The sequence below is a fragment of the Phoxinus phoxinus genome, assembly GCF_949152265.1.
Source record: "Phoxinus phoxinus genome assembly, chromosome: 22".
NCBI classification, from domain to species: domain Eukaryota; kingdom Metazoa; phylum Chordata; class Actinopteri; order Cypriniformes; family Leuciscidae; genus Phoxinus; species Phoxinus phoxinus.
The window spans coordinates 24,992,710-25,014,548 of record NC_136897.1 but is presented as its reverse complement, the minus strand read 5'-3'; the positions used below and the strand labels follow the sequence as shown (position 1 = coordinate 25,014,548).

At 37.6% G+C, this 21,839-nt stretch overlaps 4 protein-coding genes across 11 annotated transcripts; 2 read left to right on the top strand and 2 right to left on the bottom strand.

Moving 5' to 3' along the window:
* Nucleotides 1–489: 489 nt before the first annotated feature.
* On the bottom strand, nt 490–3,795 carry snrpe (small nuclear ribonucleoprotein polypeptide E). The gene is made up of 5 exons (XM_079597038.1): nt 3,233–3,795; nt 2,924–2,950; nt 2,532–2,594; nt 800–878; nt 490–690 (listed from the first exon to the last, which is right to left on the bottom strand). The coding sequence occupies exons 1-5, from the start codon at nt 3,284–3,286 to the stop codon at nt 635–637; spliced, it is 279 nt and encodes a 92-aa protein (XP_079453164.1). The 5' UTR covers nt 3,287–3,795; the 3' UTR covers nt 490–634.
* On the top strand, nt 3,783–7,394 carry yod1 (YOD1 deubiquitinase). 4 transcript variants are annotated; one of them, XM_079597035.1, is made up of 3 exons: nt 3,783–3,859; nt 4,478–4,702; nt 4,780–7,394. In XM_079597035.1, the coding sequence occupies exons 2-3, from the start codon at nt 4,495–4,497 to the stop codon at nt 5,475–5,477; spliced, it is 906 nt and encodes a 301-aa protein (XP_079453161.1). In that variant the 5' UTR covers nt 3,783–3,859; nt 4,478–4,494; the 3' UTR covers nt 5,478–7,394. The 4 variants fall into 4 exon arrangements, with proteins under 4 accessions (XP_079453161.1, XP_079453160.1, XP_079453162.1 ...); XM_079597034.1 differs by having other exon boundaries at nt 3,823–3,869; XM_079597036.1 differs by having other exon boundaries at nt 3,828–3,866.
* Nucleotides 7,395–7,944: 550 nt separating this feature from the next.
* On the top strand, nt 7,945–13,717 carry LOC306990883 (uncharacterized protein). Of its 4 annotated transcripts, XM_079598201.1 has the most exons (5): nt 7,945–8,513; nt 9,854–9,874; nt 10,078–10,231; nt 10,662–10,863; nt 10,946–13,306. In XM_079598201.1, the coding sequence occupies exons 3-5, from the start codon at nt 10,127–10,129 to the stop codon at nt 12,124–12,126; spliced, it is 1,488 nt and encodes a 495-aa protein (XP_079454327.1). In that variant the 5' UTR covers nt 7,945–8,513; nt 9,854–9,874; nt 10,078–10,126; the 3' UTR covers nt 12,127–13,306. The 4 variants fall into 4 exon arrangements, with proteins under 4 accessions (XP_079454327.1, XP_079454328.1, XP_079454329.1 ...); XM_079598202.1 differs by lacking the exon at nt 9,854–9,874 and having other exon boundaries at nt 10,946–13,717; XM_079598203.1 differs by lacking the exon at nt 9,854–9,874 and having other exon boundaries at nt 10,078–10,210; nt 10,946–13,323.
* A 354-nt stretch (nt 13,718–14,071) lies between these two features.
* kif17 (kinesin family member 17) lies at nt 14,072–21,227 on the bottom strand. 2 transcript variants are annotated; one of them, XM_079596686.1, is made up of 15 exons: nt 21,104–21,227; nt 20,753–20,999; nt 20,226–20,372; nt 19,917–20,018; nt 19,645–19,834; nt 19,107–19,559; nt 18,922–19,022; nt 18,475–18,631; nt 18,292–18,383; nt 17,897–18,015; nt 16,823–17,051; nt 15,991–16,249; nt 15,539–15,618; nt 14,735–14,861; nt 14,072–14,638 (listed from the first exon to the last, which is right to left on the bottom strand). In XM_079596686.1, the coding sequence occupies exons 2-15, from the start codon at nt 20,981–20,983 to the stop codon at nt 14,451–14,453; spliced, it is 2,475 nt and encodes an 824-aa protein (XP_079452812.1). In that variant the 5' UTR covers nt 20,984–20,999; nt 21,104–21,227; the 3' UTR covers nt 14,072–14,450. The 2 variants fall into 2 exon arrangements, with proteins under 2 accessions (XP_079452812.1, XP_079452813.1); XM_079596687.1 differs by having other exon boundaries at nt 14,133–14,638; nt 20,753–21,002; nt 21,104–21,204.
* Nucleotides 21,228–21,839: the final 612 nt, after the last annotated feature.

The window sequence follows — 21,839 nt, the reverse complement described above, 5'->3', positions numbered from 1 at the left end:
AGAAAATGAGATTTTTTTTTTATTTAAAATAAATGCTGTTGTTTTGAACTATTCATCAAATCCTGAAATCCACAAATATATTAGACCGTACAACTTTTCAACAAACACTGATAATCAAAAATGTTTCTTGAGCAGCATATCAGTATATTTGAATGATTTCTGAAGGATCATGTGACACTGACGAGTAATGATGCTGAAAATTTAACTTTGCCATTACAGTACAATTATTTTTTTAAATCAAATCTGTGATTTATTTTTTTCCGATCAAATCAATACAGCCTTTGTGAACATGAGACTTTAAAAATATAATTCTTACCGACCCCAAACTTTTGAAAGGAACACTTTTCAACCTGATGAACATATGCTGGTCAAACGAGCATTTTATGAATTTTCAGAGAGAAACTTGACTTTATGGTAGACCAAACCTCAATATTATAAACATTTTAATTTCAACACTTAGCCCACACTTCATAAAAAAGTAGTCTGAAATAGAGAAAAGAAAAGATTTATTTTGGGAAAATTAGAAAAACAAATGTTTCCACAATTGTACGCATGGGTCAACAATCCAAATTTTGACAAATGAAAAGGTAAAACCAACAATCTAACAGCAACCAAGTGATATCCAGATGAACGATCAAACGGCCACACTCTGCAGCAACGTGATGTTGTCTCCTTTCAACATAACCCGTCCTATTGGAAAGAAAACAATATTTTTTTTCAAATCTTATCTCATTTACTTCAAGCGAACTTTATTTCTCTGAAAAGCACAACTTGCCACCGTCGCAAAATTCACACTTACCCAGCGGCTTCCTGTTCTTGGTCTTCATGTGAACCTCCTCTGCATCATCCAAAACCAAATTCATGTACTCATCGAATCCCTTGAAACATAAAAGAAAACATCTAAGAGTTATTTTATTTACATAGACTATACCTGCAAGATATTGTTTCACAAGTTCATCTGTATGAGATTAAAATGAGCTGAGTGGAGAAAATGAGATGTGTTAAAATGATAGCTCACCCAAAAATGGAAATTCTGTCATCATTTACTTGCGTTCGTATCGTTCCAAACCTCTAAGACTTTCATTTCAACACAAATAAAGATTGTTTTGATGAAATCTGAGAGCTTTCTGTCTCTTCATTGACATCCGAAGAGACTCGATTGTTTTATATGATGAACAGATTGAATTTAGGCCTTTATTCACATTATTATTCATCATCTCACTCATCAGTTGTGGTAAACGGAAGCTAAAGCATGTTCGCTTGACGTGCGAGAACCAATGAGGTTCATTCTCGTGTTAGGGGTTTGCGATATATACCGGTATAAATTCTCCTCACGATAAGAATAAGTATTCCCGTGATACTAACGATAAAGCCTAGTTGATGACGGGACCCATTCGCGGTGGAGTTTATCGCTAAACGAGGAACTACCTCTACAATCTGGAACCGGTACACAGATATATTCACTCGCCCGTCTCGCCGAGCGCTTGAGTTCACCATTTCAGTTCGTCTCAATGAATGCACGGTTTATTTGATGCACAGTAAACACTAGTGTGAGGCGCTCCGCGTTTCTCAAACACTTGAAGAGAGAGCCTTACACACCAAGCAGAATTGACGTGCTACATGTGAACGATATTATTTGTTGCATTTTCCTCTAAAAATAAAAAAATGATGGAGTTCATTTGTAATTATTCAGCTTTTGAGGAAGCAGAAACTAATGCTCAAACACAGACGTGATTAATATTCATGAACCCAGCAGCTCATCAATCCTTATTGCGGTTTATATTATTAGAATTCGTAGAGGTATCATCTCATCATCAGTATTAGTGTTCATTTTTTTACATTTCAAACTCGTAAATTATTTGAATTATTATTGTGTGTTGTTCTTCAGTACAGTTGCACTTTTACAGATGCAACTTTTACATTTCTGCAAGGGCGGGTGTTTGGATTTTTACTGTTTTTTGTATTCTTTTATGTTATTGGTAGATAATAGGAGCCTATTTGATGATGGGTAGATCAATGTTTGTTTTTCTGAGGCTCTCAAGAATGTATGCAGCCTTCACTTGTAGCCAAAAACAGTGGTGAATGGTACGATCATTTATATCGTCATTGCAATAAATACCAGAAAATATTGTGATATATTTTTAAGTCCATATCACCCATCCCTATTACGCAGCACGTTTGAGCTCCAGCAAGAACCAATGAGGTTTGTTCTCGTGCGTCAATCAGGTTTGGTTGAGCTTTTCATACGAATAAAAGGCTAAATTAAATCTGTTCAGCATATAAAGCGATAGAGTCTTTAGAAAATGTTACTAAACCGCTCAATTCATATGGATTAGTTTTACAATTTCCTTATGAACTTTTTGAAGCGACAAAGTGGTAGTTGCTTAGCTTTCAATGGAGGACGGAAAGCTCTCAGATTTCATTAAAAAGATCTTCATTTGTGTAGGGTGAGTAAATTATATAATAATGACAGAATTTTTGGGCAAACTGTCCCTTTAACAGTAAATTTGAGACGTGTTGTTTTTACTCACAATGATGCATCCCTCTATCCGCATGTTGACCTGTTCGTAGAGCCATACCTGGATTCGAGAACGCTGCAGGGAAGGAAAAACCTATTAGTAGCGAAATTACATTTTGTCTTCCTGTAGTATCATGTGGTAAAATGTCCTCCATATGGGTACATTTTTGTGCCGCACAACAAAAAAATAAAATAGATCATAAAAATAAAAAATAATGTCGCAATTCAGAATTGCAAGGAAAAAAAAACTCACAATTACCTTTATTATTTTATAATTATATGGCGTAAACAAGTTTCTGTATTAAAGACACCATTTCCTATATTGTATATATATATATATATAAATAGATAGAGAGAGTCATTTTAAATGTACATAGGGAAAGATAAAATTAAGTTTTAACTTACATTCTGTAGATACCTGAAAATTAGGTTCTGATGGAGCCATTAAGGAAACAAACAAATATAAACATAATAACACATTATGCAGTCATCCAAAATATGAATCTAATCATTTTCCATTCATTTGTAGCCGATCAACAGGACCAACACAAAACTAATGCAAACATCTCATACATTGGTCAAATATGCTGCATTCTTAAAGCCAGATATAGTTATATAATACTTAATTCAATATAAAATTATCAATACTATAAAATTTAAATATATCAACACAAAGGAAAGAAGCCGATGCAGTTCTGCGGTCTGAAAGGATACAATGGGCTGCACCATAACCTTCTGAACCTTCTGTCCTTGTCCTCTGTACGCCATTCTTCACAATAATATTCAGATATAATTAGAAGAGGTGATCAATATACAATTAAACGTAATATTTTTTGGCGCGGCAACGAAAATCTCACGTTGCTTGATGGTGTTTCAATGGCGACGCACTTCCGGAAACGGAATTGACGCACACAAAACGAGTCGTTGATTATATATAACGCTGCTTGTGGCCGGGAGAGACATTACAGACAGGCGGGTTCAAATATATGATTCATAATTATTTATTTATTTAATTCAATTAATTGTTTAAAAACCACATACACACATATCCGGTTGTGCAATAATACACAATTTTCACCATTTTAATTCCGCTTTTGCTTTCAATGTTTTATTTTAAATGTCTCTACGTTTACATTAACGTAAGTAACGTTACAACTATTTCATTTAACATCTTAATATATCAAGACTCTGTTGAAATGTAATGTTAACAGTTTATGTCATTTTTTTGACGTATGCATTTTGTATCGTTTTCAGGAAGTAGTACACACAGAGTATGTGACGTTTTACACGTATTTCCGCCCAGTCACTGTCAATTGTTGTTGTTTTAAAAGGCGCTCAGTGGTGAGTGGTGGTGAGTTTGCATCGAGCCATATGCAAACACCCGTGACTTTTTCAATATAAGACCATTTTCCTATTTATATTTAGAGTACATATTTATAGTGAAATAATTTTTGTTATAGTGACATTTAAGGTGATTTCCTTGTACGTTATATCAGCTGAGGTTAACGGTATCTGGAACCTGGCTAACAATTAGCCTAGCTTAGATTGTTGTGAACATTGACATTTATATTATTAAAAATTAGGTGTAAAAAGGGTCACAAAGCTTTAAATTAGCAATTAAATATTGTTGTTATTCTTTTGTTTTTATTCAAGTCACTCAGCACAATCCATGATCTCTAGTGATATTGGAATAGCCTATATTTGTAATGCCTTTCACATATTTTTCATTCATTCATGTATGTATATATATGTATGTATTCATGAACTGTATGAATCATAAAAAAAACCATTGTTTTACACAGATGATTTATCTATATTTATAGCAGTTGCTCTGTTTGAATATTTTTCAGCAAATAAACTGGAAAATAATTGTGTGCTTTTGGTCAGTATTATTAGACTTCATATATTATTATTATTAACTTCATATCATTTTGGTTCATGAAACTGTTGTGTGTTCAGAACTGAATAGGTACAGGATGCTACGTCTGCGGTGCAAAGCCAAAAACGGGACCCATCTGATGCAGGGCCTTACACACCAATCTTGCGTTCAGGAGCTGAAAGATAAGATTGAGGAGCTAACAGGAATACCATGTGATGTACAGAAGATCATGGTAGGCTATCCACCGTCCAGTCTGGATCTACACGATGGGGAAGCCCACCTCAAAGACTACCCTATCAAATCAGGTTTGACTTGTCCTTGTTTATAAATCCAATCATGCACATTTGTTCAGTGTTGGTCATTGATATGTTTACTGTTCCAGGAGACACGTTGATTGTAGAGGAGGAGAAGAACAAACCCAAACCCCAAGTGCAAGCCACTGTGACCAAAGGGCCCAGTTTTGACCTGGCTCCTGTTCTAGAGCGCCGCGTCGTCCCTGCCGACAACTCTTGTCTGTTTACCAGTGTGCACTTCGTTATGGAAGGGGGTGTGTACGACCCAGCCTGTGCGCCGGAAATGCGTGGGCTCATCGCGCAAATAGTAGCCAGTGACCCCACTGCGTACTCGGAGGCGGTATTGGGCAAGACTAACGAGGACTATTGTGCCTGGATCCGTCGAGATGACACGTGGGGAGGCGCCATTGAGGTTTCAATCCTCTCTAAGTTCTTCCAGTGTGAGATTTGCGTCGTCGACACTCAGACTGTGCGCGTCGACCGCTTCGGCGAGGACGTGGGTTACACCAAACGGGTGCTGCTTATTTATGATGGTATTCATTATGACCCGCTCCAAAAGGTGATGCCCAGTTCAGATGTTCCCGCACAGACTGTGTTCTCCACCACCGATGACATCATTTTGGCCCAGGCGCTGGAGCTCGCGGACGAGGCACGGAGGAAACGTCAGTTCACGGACGTCAACCGCTTCGCTCTGCGCTGCATGGTGTGCCAGACTGGCCTGGTGGGGCAGAAAGAAGCAAGGGAGCATGCGAAGGAGACCGGGCACACCAACTTTGGGGAGGTGTGACGCTCTCTTCGCTACATCCTTGAAATCACCCCCACCTTTGCCGCGTCACTGCCACGCCACCTGACATGGTACCCGCTCTTTCACTGCTGCCTGTTCCAGCTTGGTTCAGTCCTCTACCTCACATTGTCTAGCGGCTTCAAGAGACTTTTATGTGACCAGTTTTAATCCTGAGAATTCAGTATTCTTTCAACTTTGGTTTACTCTTGAGGTTGAAGTATTAAATTGTGCTCGTGCTTTTGAATCGGTTGCCTGATATGACGACAAAGCCGTCTCTTCAAACCAAATTTTACAGGGATTCTCCACTGATTTAAAACCTCCAGTTTGTTACAATGATTATAATACTAGTATTACTGTGAATCCCGCGAAACACATCCAGGTCATATTTCTTTCTAAAATCAAAGAAGACATTTTTTTATTGTGTGTGTGTATATATATATATATATATATACACATACATATACACAAATATATATTATGACCCCATTCACCATTAATATTTAAAAAAAAATGCATTGTGATTTTATTTTTATGACAGCTAGGTACATTACCCCACTAAATTCTAATTTGATATTATTTATATTTTAAATTATTTATATATCATAGTATTGATTGTTGTAATGCTTTGCATGTACGCTGATTAAATTAATTTTATTACAGTAATTTTTAAATGTAAACTTTAAATTATTGTATTACACTTAATGTGAAAATGTCATGAAAATAATGCAATTATTTTTGAATGGTCATAAAATCGTCTTCTTTATGATAAATATACCTAAACATAACTACTACTTTTAATTTTGGTGTCAAATGTGACCTAGACATGTTTTCGTGAGATTCACCCATGACACTTTTCTGTTGTCTGCAGCTCAAAGATGTCCTGAAGAGATGTGTGAGTAACAACCGTTTGACAATGCTAGCTAAACTTTTAGTAGTATCTAACAACTAATGAAACTTTGAATGGGTTATTATTGTATAAGGCATAATAATTGTTCTTTTTTTTTTTACTAATAATGAATCATATATGTTAATATTTCCAGACATAAAGTGCTTCTGGATAGTATTGCAAAACTATGGAACACCGCTAAAGACATGCCTTTCATGGTGATTTAAACATGGCATTACTGTATTTATATTATCTGTCTTTTTAAGGTCATACGCACAGCTTCTGAACAATCGATGGCACTACATTAAGTCTTATGTTCACTGGCTCCATTGTACCTGTTACTTGAAATAGTCACAGATCAACTGTGTTCCTGAATTTTTACACATTTTGAGTAAGCTAGTTAGCTGGAAAGAGTGGATTTTAAACTGAAGTGGACAATAATGGTGCTGATAGTAGAATCTCACTGAACTACTTTGTGAATCTGTAGATTTTGGGCACTTGTGTAATTTCTGCAAATGACCACACAAGATTGTTTTATGCAAATGTGTTTATTCTCTCTCAAGTGACTGACATATTGTTTGGAAGAGTGATTGTAGTGACTTTCGTTTTGCATTTTAAGTGGAGAAATATGTCATGTTGAACTTTTTTCCTTCTCACAGGGACGATATCAGAGGTTTAGAAACACGTGTAGTGTAGCAAAGCATCTTAGCGTTAGAGAGTGTGGATGAACTTTAGAGAGAAGACATCTTGTAAGGCCTGATGACGATGTACCTTCTCAGTATTTTTCAGTCAGGTACTATCCACACTGTTTACTTGTTTGCAGCCTTTTTTGAAGAAGAAATGGTGCCATTGTAAGGCCAAAGGACTTTTTTTATTTTGCAGTGATTTTTCTAAATGGCCGTGATCAGTGTTTTACCTACTCTAAGGTAACTTTGAGTGAGAAACTGCATGTCCAACACTCATTGCTACAAAATCACTGGTTATACTGGGTTAATGGTAAATACACTTGAATTGATCTATATAAATATTGTGTGGTTGTCAGCTGTATTTTTTTTTGTGCCTAAATCTTAACTAATTAGTGGTGATTACTAGGAAAGCACTAATAGGCTACACTTGCCAACACTGATTCGTACAAACCTAACCGTAATTATTTTATTTCGCCAAGCAATTCATAATTCCTATTGAAACAGGAAACCCAATGTTGACCTCATAAGCTCTTGAATGGCCTCACAACCACCTAGCAACATGTATATTAAACAGTCGCAACGCCTTTGTTAACCAACAATAACCAACATTGTGGTCAGCCAACCTACTGCATTATGGCACCACGTTTTTTGCAGGCACACCACTCAATATTCTTTAGAAATATAAAAATCTGGTTTGCATACGCCTTTTAACATTTATTCCTTAAACTAGTATTTTATATAACTAGAAATTATTAGAGAGCTCTACAAATTGTTACTAGTAAGAATTGAATTGTATAGCTCTTTAATTTAATTCTTACTAGTACATTTTTTAGAACATTTAACTATAGGTGATCCTGTATCTCCTTCATACTTATTCCTTATTGACTAAATGGTGAGTATTTAATATATTTTAGTCACTACTGGAATAAGTATTATTAGTTTCTAATAACTAGTCACGATTGGACCAGGAGCATACAAATAAAGAAATAAATGTTAAAAGCTCTCAATAGTCTGTATATAGATGGTGTGAAAACATAATGAATCCCAGTCAGTGAAACAGGATCAAATCAGTTCCAGTTGACGGGGATTAAACTAATGTTATTTTAAGAAACCCCTAATAACGCGATTAACTTGGATTTGCAGGTGATCCTCTTGACACTTCCAGTCATCATGCGTTTGCCATTACAGACGTGTGCCGAGAAATATGTTAATAAGTAGCCTATGTGTTGACGCATCTTTTTTTCCCGCCGTCCCAAAAGATTTTGATTTTGAGACAAAAGAACGTTTGTTTTATTGTCTACTACAGTCACCGGCCTGTTCTCTAATTGGCTGCTCCAGGAGAAAACGAAAATGATTGGTCGAAGATTTCCCTATGTACAGTACTGACGTACAGTACCACAGTGAAACTGACACTGTAGAAGCACGTGAACCTGCTGAGCTGACATCTAACTCGTTTCTGCACTAAAGGTAAGCTTTTAGGCTTGTTTCAGGCTTCATATATTTATTTCTGTGTATGAGTATTCTTAAGATTTTAATTAAAGGGGTTGACAAATAAGGAATTTTAAGCAGAGAAGAATAGTAAATTAATTTTGCAATTATAAAATAGAATTTAATGTATAGTACTTTCTCTTATTTTTTCAAGTTGTTCGGCAATATTGATTATTTACTTAAAGGGATAGTTCACCCTAAAATTTTAATTCTGTCCTCATTTACTCACACTCAACCTGTTTCAAACCTGTGTGAATTTCTTTCTTCTGCTGAACATAAAATATATTTTGAAGAATGTCAGTAACCAGACAGTTGATGGACCCCATTGACTTCCATTGTAGCTAAAACAAATACTGTGGAAGTTAATGGGATCCATCAACTGATTGGTTACCGACATTCTTCAAAATATCTTCTTTTGTGTTCAGTAGAAGAAAGAAACTCATACAGGTTTGGAACAGCATAAGGGTGAGTAAATGATGATTGAATTAAAAATGTTGTATAATGTGTTACCCAAGTGTTTATTTATTTTTTACCCAAGTGTTAAAACACTGTGAATTTATTTCGAGTGTCTCTTACAGTGAGAGTATCACGCACCCTTAGTGCAGATAACATTGTGTGCTGTATTGTGTTATACAGGTCATATACCCTGTATGCATAATAAAGTCACAAACTTTATTAGTGTTAACTTATGATCATATATATGAATTCTCTGGAGCTACATTATGCTCCATAATAAAAGACATTATGGTGTGTCAAATTGCATTGGTAATACAATTACAAAAAGAACCAAGCATCCGATTAACAACTACATTAGAAAAAGGCTAGTGGGTTTATTATGTCGGTAAAAATTGACCTTGCTTTTACAGCCATTGAGATATCGTTCACTGATTACAGTTAAATTATTACAGCTCTTAAATATGTTAATTTGTGGGATCTGAAAACAAATATGTCCTACAATACTGATGATAGCTTTATTCTTCATCTAACTGCCCCTTCTATTCACACACAAAAAAGTGTTTGCTTTTAATTTTGCATGATATCACACAATATATGTACCATCACTGAAAGAAAAAAATGCTTTATCATCATCCACGTCATATTCAAATTTACAACAGTGAGAGCGTTTTGCGTAACAACCAATAAAGCAAAGTGCATCGCCATTGTTATTTCTTATCTTTTTAAGCTGGAATCAATTAAACCATTTCTACTAAATGTTAAAGAAATAAAACATGATGAGATTAATTTCTTTTTTATCTTTATCTTTCAACAAACCGATGATTCACTGTCTTCCATTCATGCTGGACTTGATCCAACTAAAGAAGCTCAGTGTAACGTCTACTGTAATCTCATTTGACATCATCTGATCATTTAATATACTGTACACAGAAATACAGATATAATTGCTGCTGACTTTTAAATTCATTTTAATGAATTGATTGAAAAAATTGGTTTTTAATTGATTGCTCTACAATTGCTCTACCAAACTTTTCCAAAGGATGCATATCAAGACACTAAATTAGCATTTTTTTAATTCTATTTTTAGGTGAAATGCAGTTTCATCGACACTTTTAAAGAACTTCTCATAATTTACGATGCCTATACGTGACATGTCGCAAGATGGCGATGTCCTTGACACAGTGGGTGAGATTGACAGTAATGGCAGCTGTGACAGCGTGGTGAGCTTCAACTCATGCTTTGTAAGACATACTTTTATTTTATGAATTTGAAGACATAGGCTACTGTATATATAGTTATAAGATACATTGTTTTTATGCATATATATATATATATATAAGTCGTGGATGGTACATTGCTAAAGTGATAGTTGACTCAAAAATTTAAATTTACTCTCTTTTTTTTCTGGGGAACACAAAAGAATATATATTTTTTTAAATTGGGGAGGTTTTTACTGTCCATATGAAAGTCAAAGGGGTTCAATGTTATTTTGGACACCATTGACTTTCATTGTTTAGACAAAAACAGTCACTTCCTTCACAGATGAATTACAGGTTTGGGATGGCATAAATTTCCATTTTGGGTGAACTATCCTTTTACTTAACACATATTAAACTCATCACAAATATTATGACCCAGTCACACATTTCATGTGAGCAATTTTTCTTTCAGAGTGATGAAAGTTTGGAGTATCTCTCTGCTGAGGAGAAGGCTTGTCTCATGTACCTAGAGGAGACCATTCAGTCACTGGATACGGAGGATGACAGCGGCCTGTCCAATGACGAGCCTGAGCTGCTGCCAGCTCGAGGAAACATGGCTAACAAAGCGGCCCACCTCTCTGCGTCCATAGGGCTCAGCAAGGTCCCTAGTCAAGGTGCATTATACAGTAGCTTTTTTAGTATTTCTAACTCCTAACTATTTCTGATAGTACACTAAAATACATTTCTTGATTGTAGATGTGCCCAAAAGCCAATTTGAAGGTCCATTGTCACCTAGCAGCTTGGTGCAAAATGAAATTCTGAATTTTATGGTCCCTACTCCATTTGTCCTTTCGAACCATAACTCGCAAATTCAAACCAGACCTGGATTAGCTGCATCCCAGAAAAAGACGGCACCTAAAGAGGCTTCTGGAAGTGCCCAGCTCCATCAAGATGCTCCACGAGTTCCCTCAGAGGTCAGTGCGGTTGTGATACCACCTCCGTATAAAATCAAAGGCAGCAAAGATCAAGAGAATAATGAGCAGCCGGAGAATGTGGCACGTAGAGGACCCCTTTCCTACGAGGCCCTGGTGAAGCTGCGCAAGACTGCATCGATGCGGAAAACCAATGGAACTGAAGCCAAAACCGATGGACAGCAGGTTTCTACAAATAACAATCTAGTGGGAGACACCTCTGGATCCCAAATTCTTACCCAGAACTCACAGGCTTTGACAAGTAGAGGTTTCAAGCCCACTCCTCCACCTGTGGCCCCTAAACCTAAAATGAAAACGACACACAAAGTCCCAGTGAACCAGGAAGAAGCCTCCAACACTAAGATTGACTCAACCATGCCTTGCTCTGGGGTATTGACAGTAGATAAATTAATGAACCCAGAGAAAGTAAGAGTCGAGGCTCTTAGCAAGTTAGGTCTCCTGAAGGAGGACACACAGAACCCAGTCTGTCAACAACTAAAGCATTCCCAATCCCCAGCAAACTTGGAGCAAAACCAGACCACGAGTGAACGTCTTGCTCCGAGTATCCATGCAAGATCTGGAGGACGAATAAACCAGTCAATACAAAGTAGCAATCCTCTCCGCCAGAAGTCCGTGAGCGATCTTGCCACAGCTTCTTCACCTCCACAACATGCTGATATGACTTCAACCGGGAAATCTGCCACACTGGAACTCCCTGGGATGGGACTGTCAGGTTCTAACATCACAGTCATAAATCAGGTTTCTAAGTATCAAAAGTCATGTTCCTCTGAAGCAGGGACCAAGAACCACCTTAAAGACACTCAAATAGATGCTAATGAATCGACACCCAGAAAAGATGCGGTGCAAGTATCATCGTCTCATTCCAAAAGCGTAAACGTGCAGGTTCCCAGCATCGGAAGGGATCGGAGAGAGGCATTACGAAAGCTTGGATTGCTGAAAAAATGAGATTTGTAGACTGTATGCTCTCTGGTTTTTAAAGACAGCATGAAACGGTCATGAAACAGAAGTTGCGATTGTCTTTTCTTGTCTATTGTGAGTGAAACGGCTTCTCAAACAAGAAAAAATGTTGGGTGGGACTTGATTTTGTCAATTGGGAGTTGATGGATGATTGAGGTTTGCTATTGCTGCGATCTCATGTTTAACAATTTATCTGTTTGCTTGAACATCCCGACCAAAATAGCAACATCAGCTCAACCAATGTCGCGAGTTTCGGCGTTTGATGGACAAATAGTCCTTATTTTTGCAATTCCGTTTGGTAGCACTATTGGCACAGAAATTGCACTTTTAGCATTAATTTTAGTTGGTTATTTACTGAATCTAAATAATGTCGAAAGGTGCGGTCACGTTAGCAAAATTTCAGTGAGATCTCGTAGGCAAAAAAATGTATATTGTCTGTTGTCAATAGTTTTCAATGAAGCACAGCTCATACACAAGTCACTTTCGAACACAAGCGAGAACTTTTTCGCCAACTCCTGATCACACGGATTCGTATTGAAACAATTAGATTTCGTCTGCAAAATTACATGTGATCGCACCTTAACACCCAGATGACTTTGCTTATTCAGCACTGAAGATTAAGATTATACAGTATGTTTACTTTTCCAGGTGAACTTAAGTATATTTAATTTCGAACTGGCTGTAAGTAGATTAGCCTTAAATTACTCTTTGATCTTGCTAATGAAAGCATGCTTCAAATCTGTCTGTATGAATAAGCCTGTTTTACAAATCAGTTTTTTTTTTTTTTTTTAAATAAAAAGTTTGAAGTTTGTCTCCTGCACCAGAGACTCTTGAACACGAGGAACCCTGTCTCCCAAAGATCAGCTATCAGTCAAACTCCTCATTTTACACACCGGTCAGTGAGATCTGACACAGCACTTCGGTGGATTAGTGCATTAACAGACTGGTGTTCATGTTACCTGGCCTCTCAGATTCATCTGTCATTAAAGTTCTTTATCTCGGGAATGTGACCTAGTTCATGACTTACACTGAGAATGGTTCCTTCTGTTTGTATTGACTCAGTTAACAGTTGCCCTTTCACGGATGCTTCTCTAATCGAATACACACGGGAAGCAGCAATAAATTATGACAATGTTTAACCACTGAACACACATGAATAAAGCAATAATTTCAGAATAAAATGTCTCACTTGGTTTCAGTGTCTGGTTGCTGTGCTCTGTGATCAGATAGCGGATATTATGCCTTAACTGTATCCATGTCCAAACACTGTGCTTTGCATAACCAACCATTTTAACCTTTCCAGGTGATATGCTTGGGGTTGATAGCAAAACCATGGTGAAAAATATAACTAGTTCAATACCAATGCAAATAGATCAATACTAATATAAGGTTATATAATATATTTAGGGGGAGCTTCAGGGTTAGTACCTAGCTATTGTAAATAAGTACATGGTATGTACATGAGGAACAGGACTGTACAATAAAGTACAACCCTACTGTTAAATACATTGTGAATTTTGTGAGTAGGCTGTTAAAAAAAAAAAACATTAGTGTATTAAATGGTCCTCCGCTTGGCTTCAGTCTGATTGGTAATGGTGTAATTACAGTGATTACTGTCTGCTGGGCACAGGTCACTATCACTATTGTGTTTTTAATCAAGGTTGCATCTACTTAATGTCAAAAAGAATGAGTAATTTACATATATGTAAAGCAATTATGTTAATATTTTTAGGATTTATCATATCTACTGTTTTGAGTCTGGCTACAAGAGATGAATCACCAAAGGAAAAAGGGAAAAAAAAAGGAATTTAAACAACACAAAGCAACCCATTTTATATTGCTAATGAGATGCATGTTAATATTGGCCCATAGGAACAAGACTTAATTTTATCCATTAAAAAGTCACTTCTATATAAGTGGCTTAGAAATAGTACATGAGAAATACTCATTAGACACCTTTGTTTGTGGGATAAATCTTAAAAAGATCAGTTTTTCAGGAAAATACTTATTTAATAATACAGACAGCAGCATGGGTTCTCAGTGCAAAATAAAACCACTGAGGCAAAATGCATTATTTCTACTTCAGGTAGTATTCCTATGTTTTATACAGTGCTTACATTCCATTATGTGACATTTAGAATTAAAAGAAGTTAGGTCACAAAATTACCCTGTATATCATTAAGCACTAATACAATAAAAATATGTCTTTATATATGTACATATGAAATATAATCAGATAATAGCAGCTTTAAAAGATATAAAGCTCTGGACTCTCTTATATATACACAAAGGATTTGTAAAGCCGTGTCCTGTCAGTTGCCCTCAGTTGGGATGAGTGACTTGCTCTTCTTGCGTTTTACTTTGCCGTGTGCAGGTGGGACTCCAAGGGACTCCAAACGGAAGGGCCGCGGAGGGAGAGATTCCACGGGTAGTGGAGACAAACTGGACCCGCTGGAGGTCTGGTGGGCTGAACCATTACCGACTGAACCAGAATAATTCACTGGGACAAAATGATTAGAATTAGCAACATTTATAAGCATGCAGCAGTTGCATGAGAGAAACAAATGAACAAGTTAATATTACATTAATTTCTTACTTGTGTTTTTAATAGAGTCGCCGGCCAACAGCTGACTGGTCCGCTTTGGCTTGAAGTAGTTAGTGGCGATATGTTGGCTATCACTGCGTTTCAACATTTCCTTGTAGCGATCCTCCTCCACTTCTTGCTAAAAAGAGTCAGTTGGACATGAGTCAAAGCTATGGATGTTTTTCATATTCATAAGTAAGGTTCTAGGGATATTAAACACTTTTCACACTACACTAAACCCAGGGTTAACATATTTTTTAAACCCAGTCTGCTTTTAACCCTGGGTTAAGATTAAGAACATCTCAAACATATTTTGTAATTTCTTATGTTGGTTAAGACCACTTTTTAACCCTAGCATACGCTTTAGCGCTTTTACAGTGCCAACTCTGGATTGTAATTTCAGAGTTATACAGCGTGAACTGCATTAGGGCTAGAATGGTAACCAATCATAAACTAAACAATGCTTGCCTCATTAAATATTCATGTACTTTGTTTCAAAAATGTACAAATGTACAAAATTTCAAATGGCTAAAGCAAAAATACTGGAGTAATGAAAAGGCAGTATTATATATATATATATATATATATTATATATAAATACACACGCACCTCATAAATATGCAAATAATTAAGGTAACACAGGATTGCTTTATTCCAGGTTTAAAATGATCATAAGCTAGCAAGTGAAAGTGTAAAAACACAAATATTGAATGTGGTACATGGATCTAGTACTGGTATATCTGATTCATTTGTAGTGTATCTGTGTGTAAATGTCAGAAGTCATGTTTGAATAGTGTTCATTCACTGTCTGAATACCACAAAAGGGTCGGCAAGGTCTGAGGCTGAGTTCCTGCGTGCTGAACATCTGCCAGGGACAATGGCACCTGAAGGAGGCACTGCAGAGCAAGAAGAGAGAATAATATATACCTTTAAAAATCACACAAGCAACTGACTCAAACATTAGCTTTTTTTGTGAACTGCACATTTCCTATATTGGACATACACAATTTAAAAGCCTGTTCTCCATGATTCATTATTATCGTTACATTTTTTAAATTTAATTTGTAGATTCTGTGTTACTGGTGGTGACTAATGATTTGTTTTGAATCAATTTGGGTGCAGAACAAGCTCTTTTTTTTATCTTCTACGATCCCCATTAGAAACTAGTATATAAAAGTATAGGACTTTAATTTTTTTAATAGATTATACAAAGATCATCAAGATTCTCGGGAATTTCACACTGCCGCCTTTTCTTTCCAGCGCTTCACCTGCAGGTAAGGTGGTTTTCTGCACCACAACGTCTGGCAGTCTCCAGGTCCCTCCCTCTTCATCCCACACCGCTTCCTTCCGCAGCCGGTCCAGGTTGCTGTAGTTACAGTCCCTTCGCACCAGCGGCGCCATGCGCTCCAAGATTCCTTGAAGGAGCTGGCCTTCCCGCTCTAGACGGCGGACGGTGGCCAGATAGTCATCTCTCTCCATCTCAAACTCTGCCTGAAGATCCCTGATCTCCAACTTGGCAGCTTTCAACTGTTCATTACATAAACAAATGGTTGGACATTTGAGATTGGTTCTAAAGTTTCTCCTCAATAGCAAAATTAGAAATATAATCTAGAAGTTAAGACAAAAACAATAAGCTTTTTTAAAATTGTAGATCCTATACATTTACTATTTCAAAACACAATATTTAGAATATATACAGTACTACTCTACTTCTGTGTATATTGTACTGCATAAATACTGTGTATATTTGTATACTTATATAGTGTACATTATGTGTATATTTGTATTTTGTGTACTGTATATTTATTTTATTTTGTATATTTTTGTCTATTTATGTAATGTCATGCCTTGTAAGTGTACTGTTCGGAGCATGTACCAAAGACTTTCACCTATCACTACACTTCTGTGTTTTGGTAGTGTGACAATAAAGGTGATTTGATTTTGATTTGATATATATAAATAATACAAATCAATATGCAATTGCTACACCATTTGTTTCCACAACTTTTTATGTGACATAATTTCTGAACAACAACATGTTAAGTAACAGTGGAATGTTGAGCGAATACTAAGTACTACCCGAGTACTAAACGCTCTAACCTTCTTCTGTGTGTTCTCCAGGTGTCTGCTCTTGGCATGAACTTCCTCCTGGATGGAATCGTATACGTTCAGCAGAACGCTGTCGCTGTCCTCACTGCTCTGGCTCAGAGCTTCGATTAGCTGCTTCTTCCTCTGGTCGGCCAGAGTCTTCCTCTGTCTGAGTCTCTGCTTCAGTTCCTCGTTCCTCACCTGCTCTCCACCCACAAACTCCTGCTCCAGCTGCTGCAGCCTTTAGGCCGACAAAATATAACAGAGGCAGCATTTAAGTTCATCTTGGACCAAGCAAAATGCCACGAGGCGATATGTGCCCCCTCAGTTTCCATTTGTTTCATTTTGAGCCCCTCAAGAATTCCCTCAAATTCATGTGTCGGCTTTAGTATGCACGCTAATATAGTTATCTTAATAGTTCTCATTCCTTATGTGAACAGGCCTTAACTCTATTTGAGTGTCACTGTATTACATCCAGAAAAAAAACCATCCAACCAAATTACATTTATTTCAAAGAATTCAAAGTCAGTCATTGCTAAATTGGCTGACGTTAGTTCTGAGAAAATACCTAATATAATTTGTCTGCAGATAGCACAGATTTTTTTGTTATCTAATGCAATGACATTCGTACATTTTTAAGTGTTCAAATACTTTTTGGTGCCTTTGTGCACTAAATTAATAGGGATGCACCACAGCATTTGCTCCAATTCTTGACCCCAAATGGCTATCTGAGCTAGCCTGGCTCCTCCCTCCTACGTACTTCCGCTCAATTTTCATTTTCCTTCAGTACTATGTCTGGGCTTGTGGTGTATTCTTGGGTTTTCTCCAATCAATTTTTTACCGGTCCAATCAGCGAACAGAGGGAGTGGCTGAGAACGATGACGTTGAGGTTGTGCGTTAGTTTGAGTTGACATACGTCACGACCAAACGTTAGCGATTGGTTATGGTAGATCCAATAGTTTTAAACTTCAACAGAGTACCCGCCTACAAGGACGTTAACAATTGCCAATGGAGAGTGGCCAGACTCTCTGTACAAATGAATTGTACGAGAATCTGGTAGGACCAGGCTATATCTGAGCATCTCACCTTTCTAAAACATGCTTCTGGTCCAGTTGATCTGGTGTGGCAACCACAACTGTAGCTAAAACCGAACTCTCGCCGCTGGGAGCTCCTTTAACACTGGCGGCTGCAGAAGACGGACTCTCCTACACAAACAAGAGTTATTTAGATTTGTGAGATTCAAAAACTCGCTTAGCTGAATTATTGTTTATACTGCACACCCATGTACTAGAGCATATCTTAACTGCTTGATTGTTATTATTGTCGCAAAATATTACCTACTATATTATCGCCCAGCTCTAATCTGCTAAATGTGACTAGATATTAGGATATTCTAAGCATTAACATCATGATTTTCTGTGAAGCTGCTGCAACAGTGTGTATTGTGAAAAACTCTTGACTTGACTTCAAAATCAAAGCACCTCGGGTACACCGTGGTCAACATTCGCCTGTTCTTGTGTGGCCACGGGTGCAGTGATGGGCTGTTCTTTAGGATGGTCCACACGAGGGCCACCTGTTTAAGGAGAGATACCAAGACAATTTGACCAGATCAAGACGATATAGAACCTAAAGCTGTACCGAAAGAAAACTAGTTTCAACATTACCAGTAGTGTGTGTTCGACTAGCTCTGGGCCTCTCCAGAGAAGAGAGTCTGGTCTCGTATGATGTTCTCAAGGCAGCAATGTCCTCCTGGAGTTTGACTTTGGACTCTTGTTCGGCATCATACTCGGCCTGCAGCCTCGCTAGTTTCTTCTCATATTCCTAAATTTACATGTGCATTTATGAATTTGGCAGACACTTATCCAAAGCAACTTGCTTTCAGTGGGAATTGAACCCTAGCGCAATGCTATACAGGAAGAAAATCGCACAGAATGGATGAGTTGGTGCTAAAGTATTTCTATTGACAATGAGAAAACCAATCAACACATTCAAATAGAAAGTTTCCTAAAAAATTATTCATCTTTCGAGATGAAGGCCTCATCCTAGTGCAGAAACAACAACTTTAAGACTCTTCCATTGACTTTATATCAGTACACTAACACTACACACACCTCTTTTATACTGTCTTTTTCAGCTCCGCTCTCCGATGTGTTGCTCTGGGGTCGTGACAGAACAGCTGGAGGATCTCCTGAATTCTGACCCGCCAAAAGAGCTGTTAACAGACAAAAACAAGTCGAAATTGCGCTCTTTCACTATTCAAAGAGATTCAAATTTACACAAATGTTGTGTTTCTTACAACTGAGGTTGGTAGGCCCCAGCTGCCCAGAGATTAACGCCCGCAACTTCTTGATTTCCTCCTGATACTCGCGCAGGAGGGCGTCTTTTGGGTCCTCGTTGATGACCGGACGGTTTTGGATGCTCTTGGCGCGGTTGGCGTAGCGTAGAGTACTGATGCTCTCTTCGTAATTGTTGTCGGCAGGTGAGAGACAGGCTACCATGAGGGTACGAGTGTTTCCGGCCAGAGAGTCTTGAAGCAAACGAGTGAGCTTGGAATCACGATACGGGATGTGCTTGGAACGACCGTCCACCAACGCAGATATAACATTGCCAAGGGCTGAAAGAGACAAGTTGATCTTGGTGGCTTCTTGAAGGCGATCTCCAGTAGCACCGGTTTTCGACTGTCGTTCACTCCCTGCAAGGTCCACGAGATTGAGCTTTCCAGCGCGCAGATGTTCTTCACCTCCAGCATCTAAACTCATATGAAGATTACAGAGATGTTGCATATAGATTTATCCATGCAGAACTCAGTAAAAATGTGTGATTGAGACACAAACCTGTGTTGCAGATCTCCAGGTGAATGGTGAATATGGAGTGTGAGCGAGATGAATCTTTGTTCATGAGTGTGAATCCCACAGAGCGATTCCTCCAGCCCTGATCCATGATCCGCTCACATTCCCCAACGCTGTGCACCGTGTGCATGGACAGATCCCGTACATACACACCACGCTCAGGATGCTCCTTCAGCTAAAACACACACAGCATTGAGACATTCAGTCCATTTTAGCTAATATACAATGAGCTTTGTGTGATCAGTGGAGAGACATACTTCCATCTTCTGTTTGGTGTCTTTTGCCAAAAGATCTCTGATTTCCTCCTTGTAAATTTCCAGGTAAGAGGCCCGAACAAGGAATTTTGTATTCTCTGCACACTTAATAGAAAAGTTCAGGTTTAATGTCACTTAAAAAAAAACTTTATCACAATGAATAAATAGTATTTCGGCTCTAAACATTTTACTGACCACAAACTTTTGAATGTTAGTGTATTTATAATATTTTACTTTGTCATATTGAATATTAGGTTTTATATTATGATGGCATCCTATCTATTTAAATCACATGATATGCAAACTGGTTACCTGGATTGTCTCAAAGATGTGCTCAAAAGATCTAGGGATGATTCCTCTCTGGGAAGGAGGATCTAGAACACCTTGCATAGAGAATGACTTGCCACTCCCTGTTTGTCCATAAGCAAAAATTGTCCCATTGTAGCCCTCAGTTACACCCTGTTTATAAAAAAACGATACATTTGACACTGAGTACATGATGCAAAACAGACAGACAGACAGACGATAGATGGACAGACATGATAGACAGAGATAGATAGATAGATATTCATATTTAGAGTCTAAATCGCCCAACTTCCACGTGCATCTAGTAAATAATCAATTATAGGAAGGGTTGTAGTTTACTTCTGTAACTAATTTAAACTCTATGGTGTTCTGTTTCAGATAAGGGACAACAGGTTTCAGATAACACACAATATATGGGCATGAACACTGGAAAGTAATTGGCACTAGAAGATCTAGCTGTCATAGCCTACTGACTAATCACACACACACACACACACACACACACACACACACACACACACACAACATATTACCTCCACCAGAGGATATGCGATCTCGTTGTAGATCTGCTCAGTGGAATGGTTCATATAATAAGCCCCATCAAACGTGAATTGTTTGGGAGGCTCTTCCGAGGCTCCAGGTTTCACAATGAAACACCGACAGTGACTGCTGTCAATAGAAACCACCATCTTGCAGTTCAGCGCCTTCTCTCTGTCGTTCAGCGTTCGACATCTGACCACCACCTTCACGGATTCAGATGCCATCTGGGCGGATGCTTATCTGCTGGACAGAAATGGACATTTCTCTCTAAAGATCAGACTGCAGGGTGTCATTGTCATCTCATGAAGACAAGCAGCTCTTCTGTTATTAGGAAAGACGCTTACGAACACTGTCATCCGGTCCAGATTCCGTCAAGACCCGCTTGAGGTCAGGCTGCGGTTCGTGACATTAAATAAAGCAGCGTGTTTCTCTTGCTGAGGCTTTCGGCGTTGCCTAGCAACTCCAAACTTCATAGCGCCCCCAATGACATGCGTACTGAATATTTCTTATTATTTTCATAAAGTATAACAAATAAAGTCAGCATGTATTAATAAATGTGTTCATGTATTTTGTGCATAAAATAAATGTTTTTAAACCACTAAGACAATTACTTTCATAACAATTAAGCACACAATTCGCAGTAAAATAGCCTTTAATATACCGTCGCAAAACTTTTTTGAATCCGTTTTGAATAACACCACAAATTAAATTACACTATCATTGAAAATAATGCTTTATGTATATTTAGGAAATATGTTTTAATGTGAAACATGAACTAAATTACCTCACCACCTATCAAATTACCGTAGGCTATCCTGTCTCTGCCACCTAATTCAACTTGGATTATCATGAAATAATTAAGTCTAATTTTCTAATACAATAAGTTATATATACACAATTGTATAGAATATATATTTTCTGTATTATTTGTAATTTAATTAATAATTTACTTTAGTGTCTGTCATAGCCTACGTTCTGGTCAACTCTGTTACTAAAAAAAACAAATCATTTGTATTTGTAGAAAAAGCATGTGACTTGTGCAAGTAATATGTCACCATCTCTGGCGGGAAACTAGAAAAC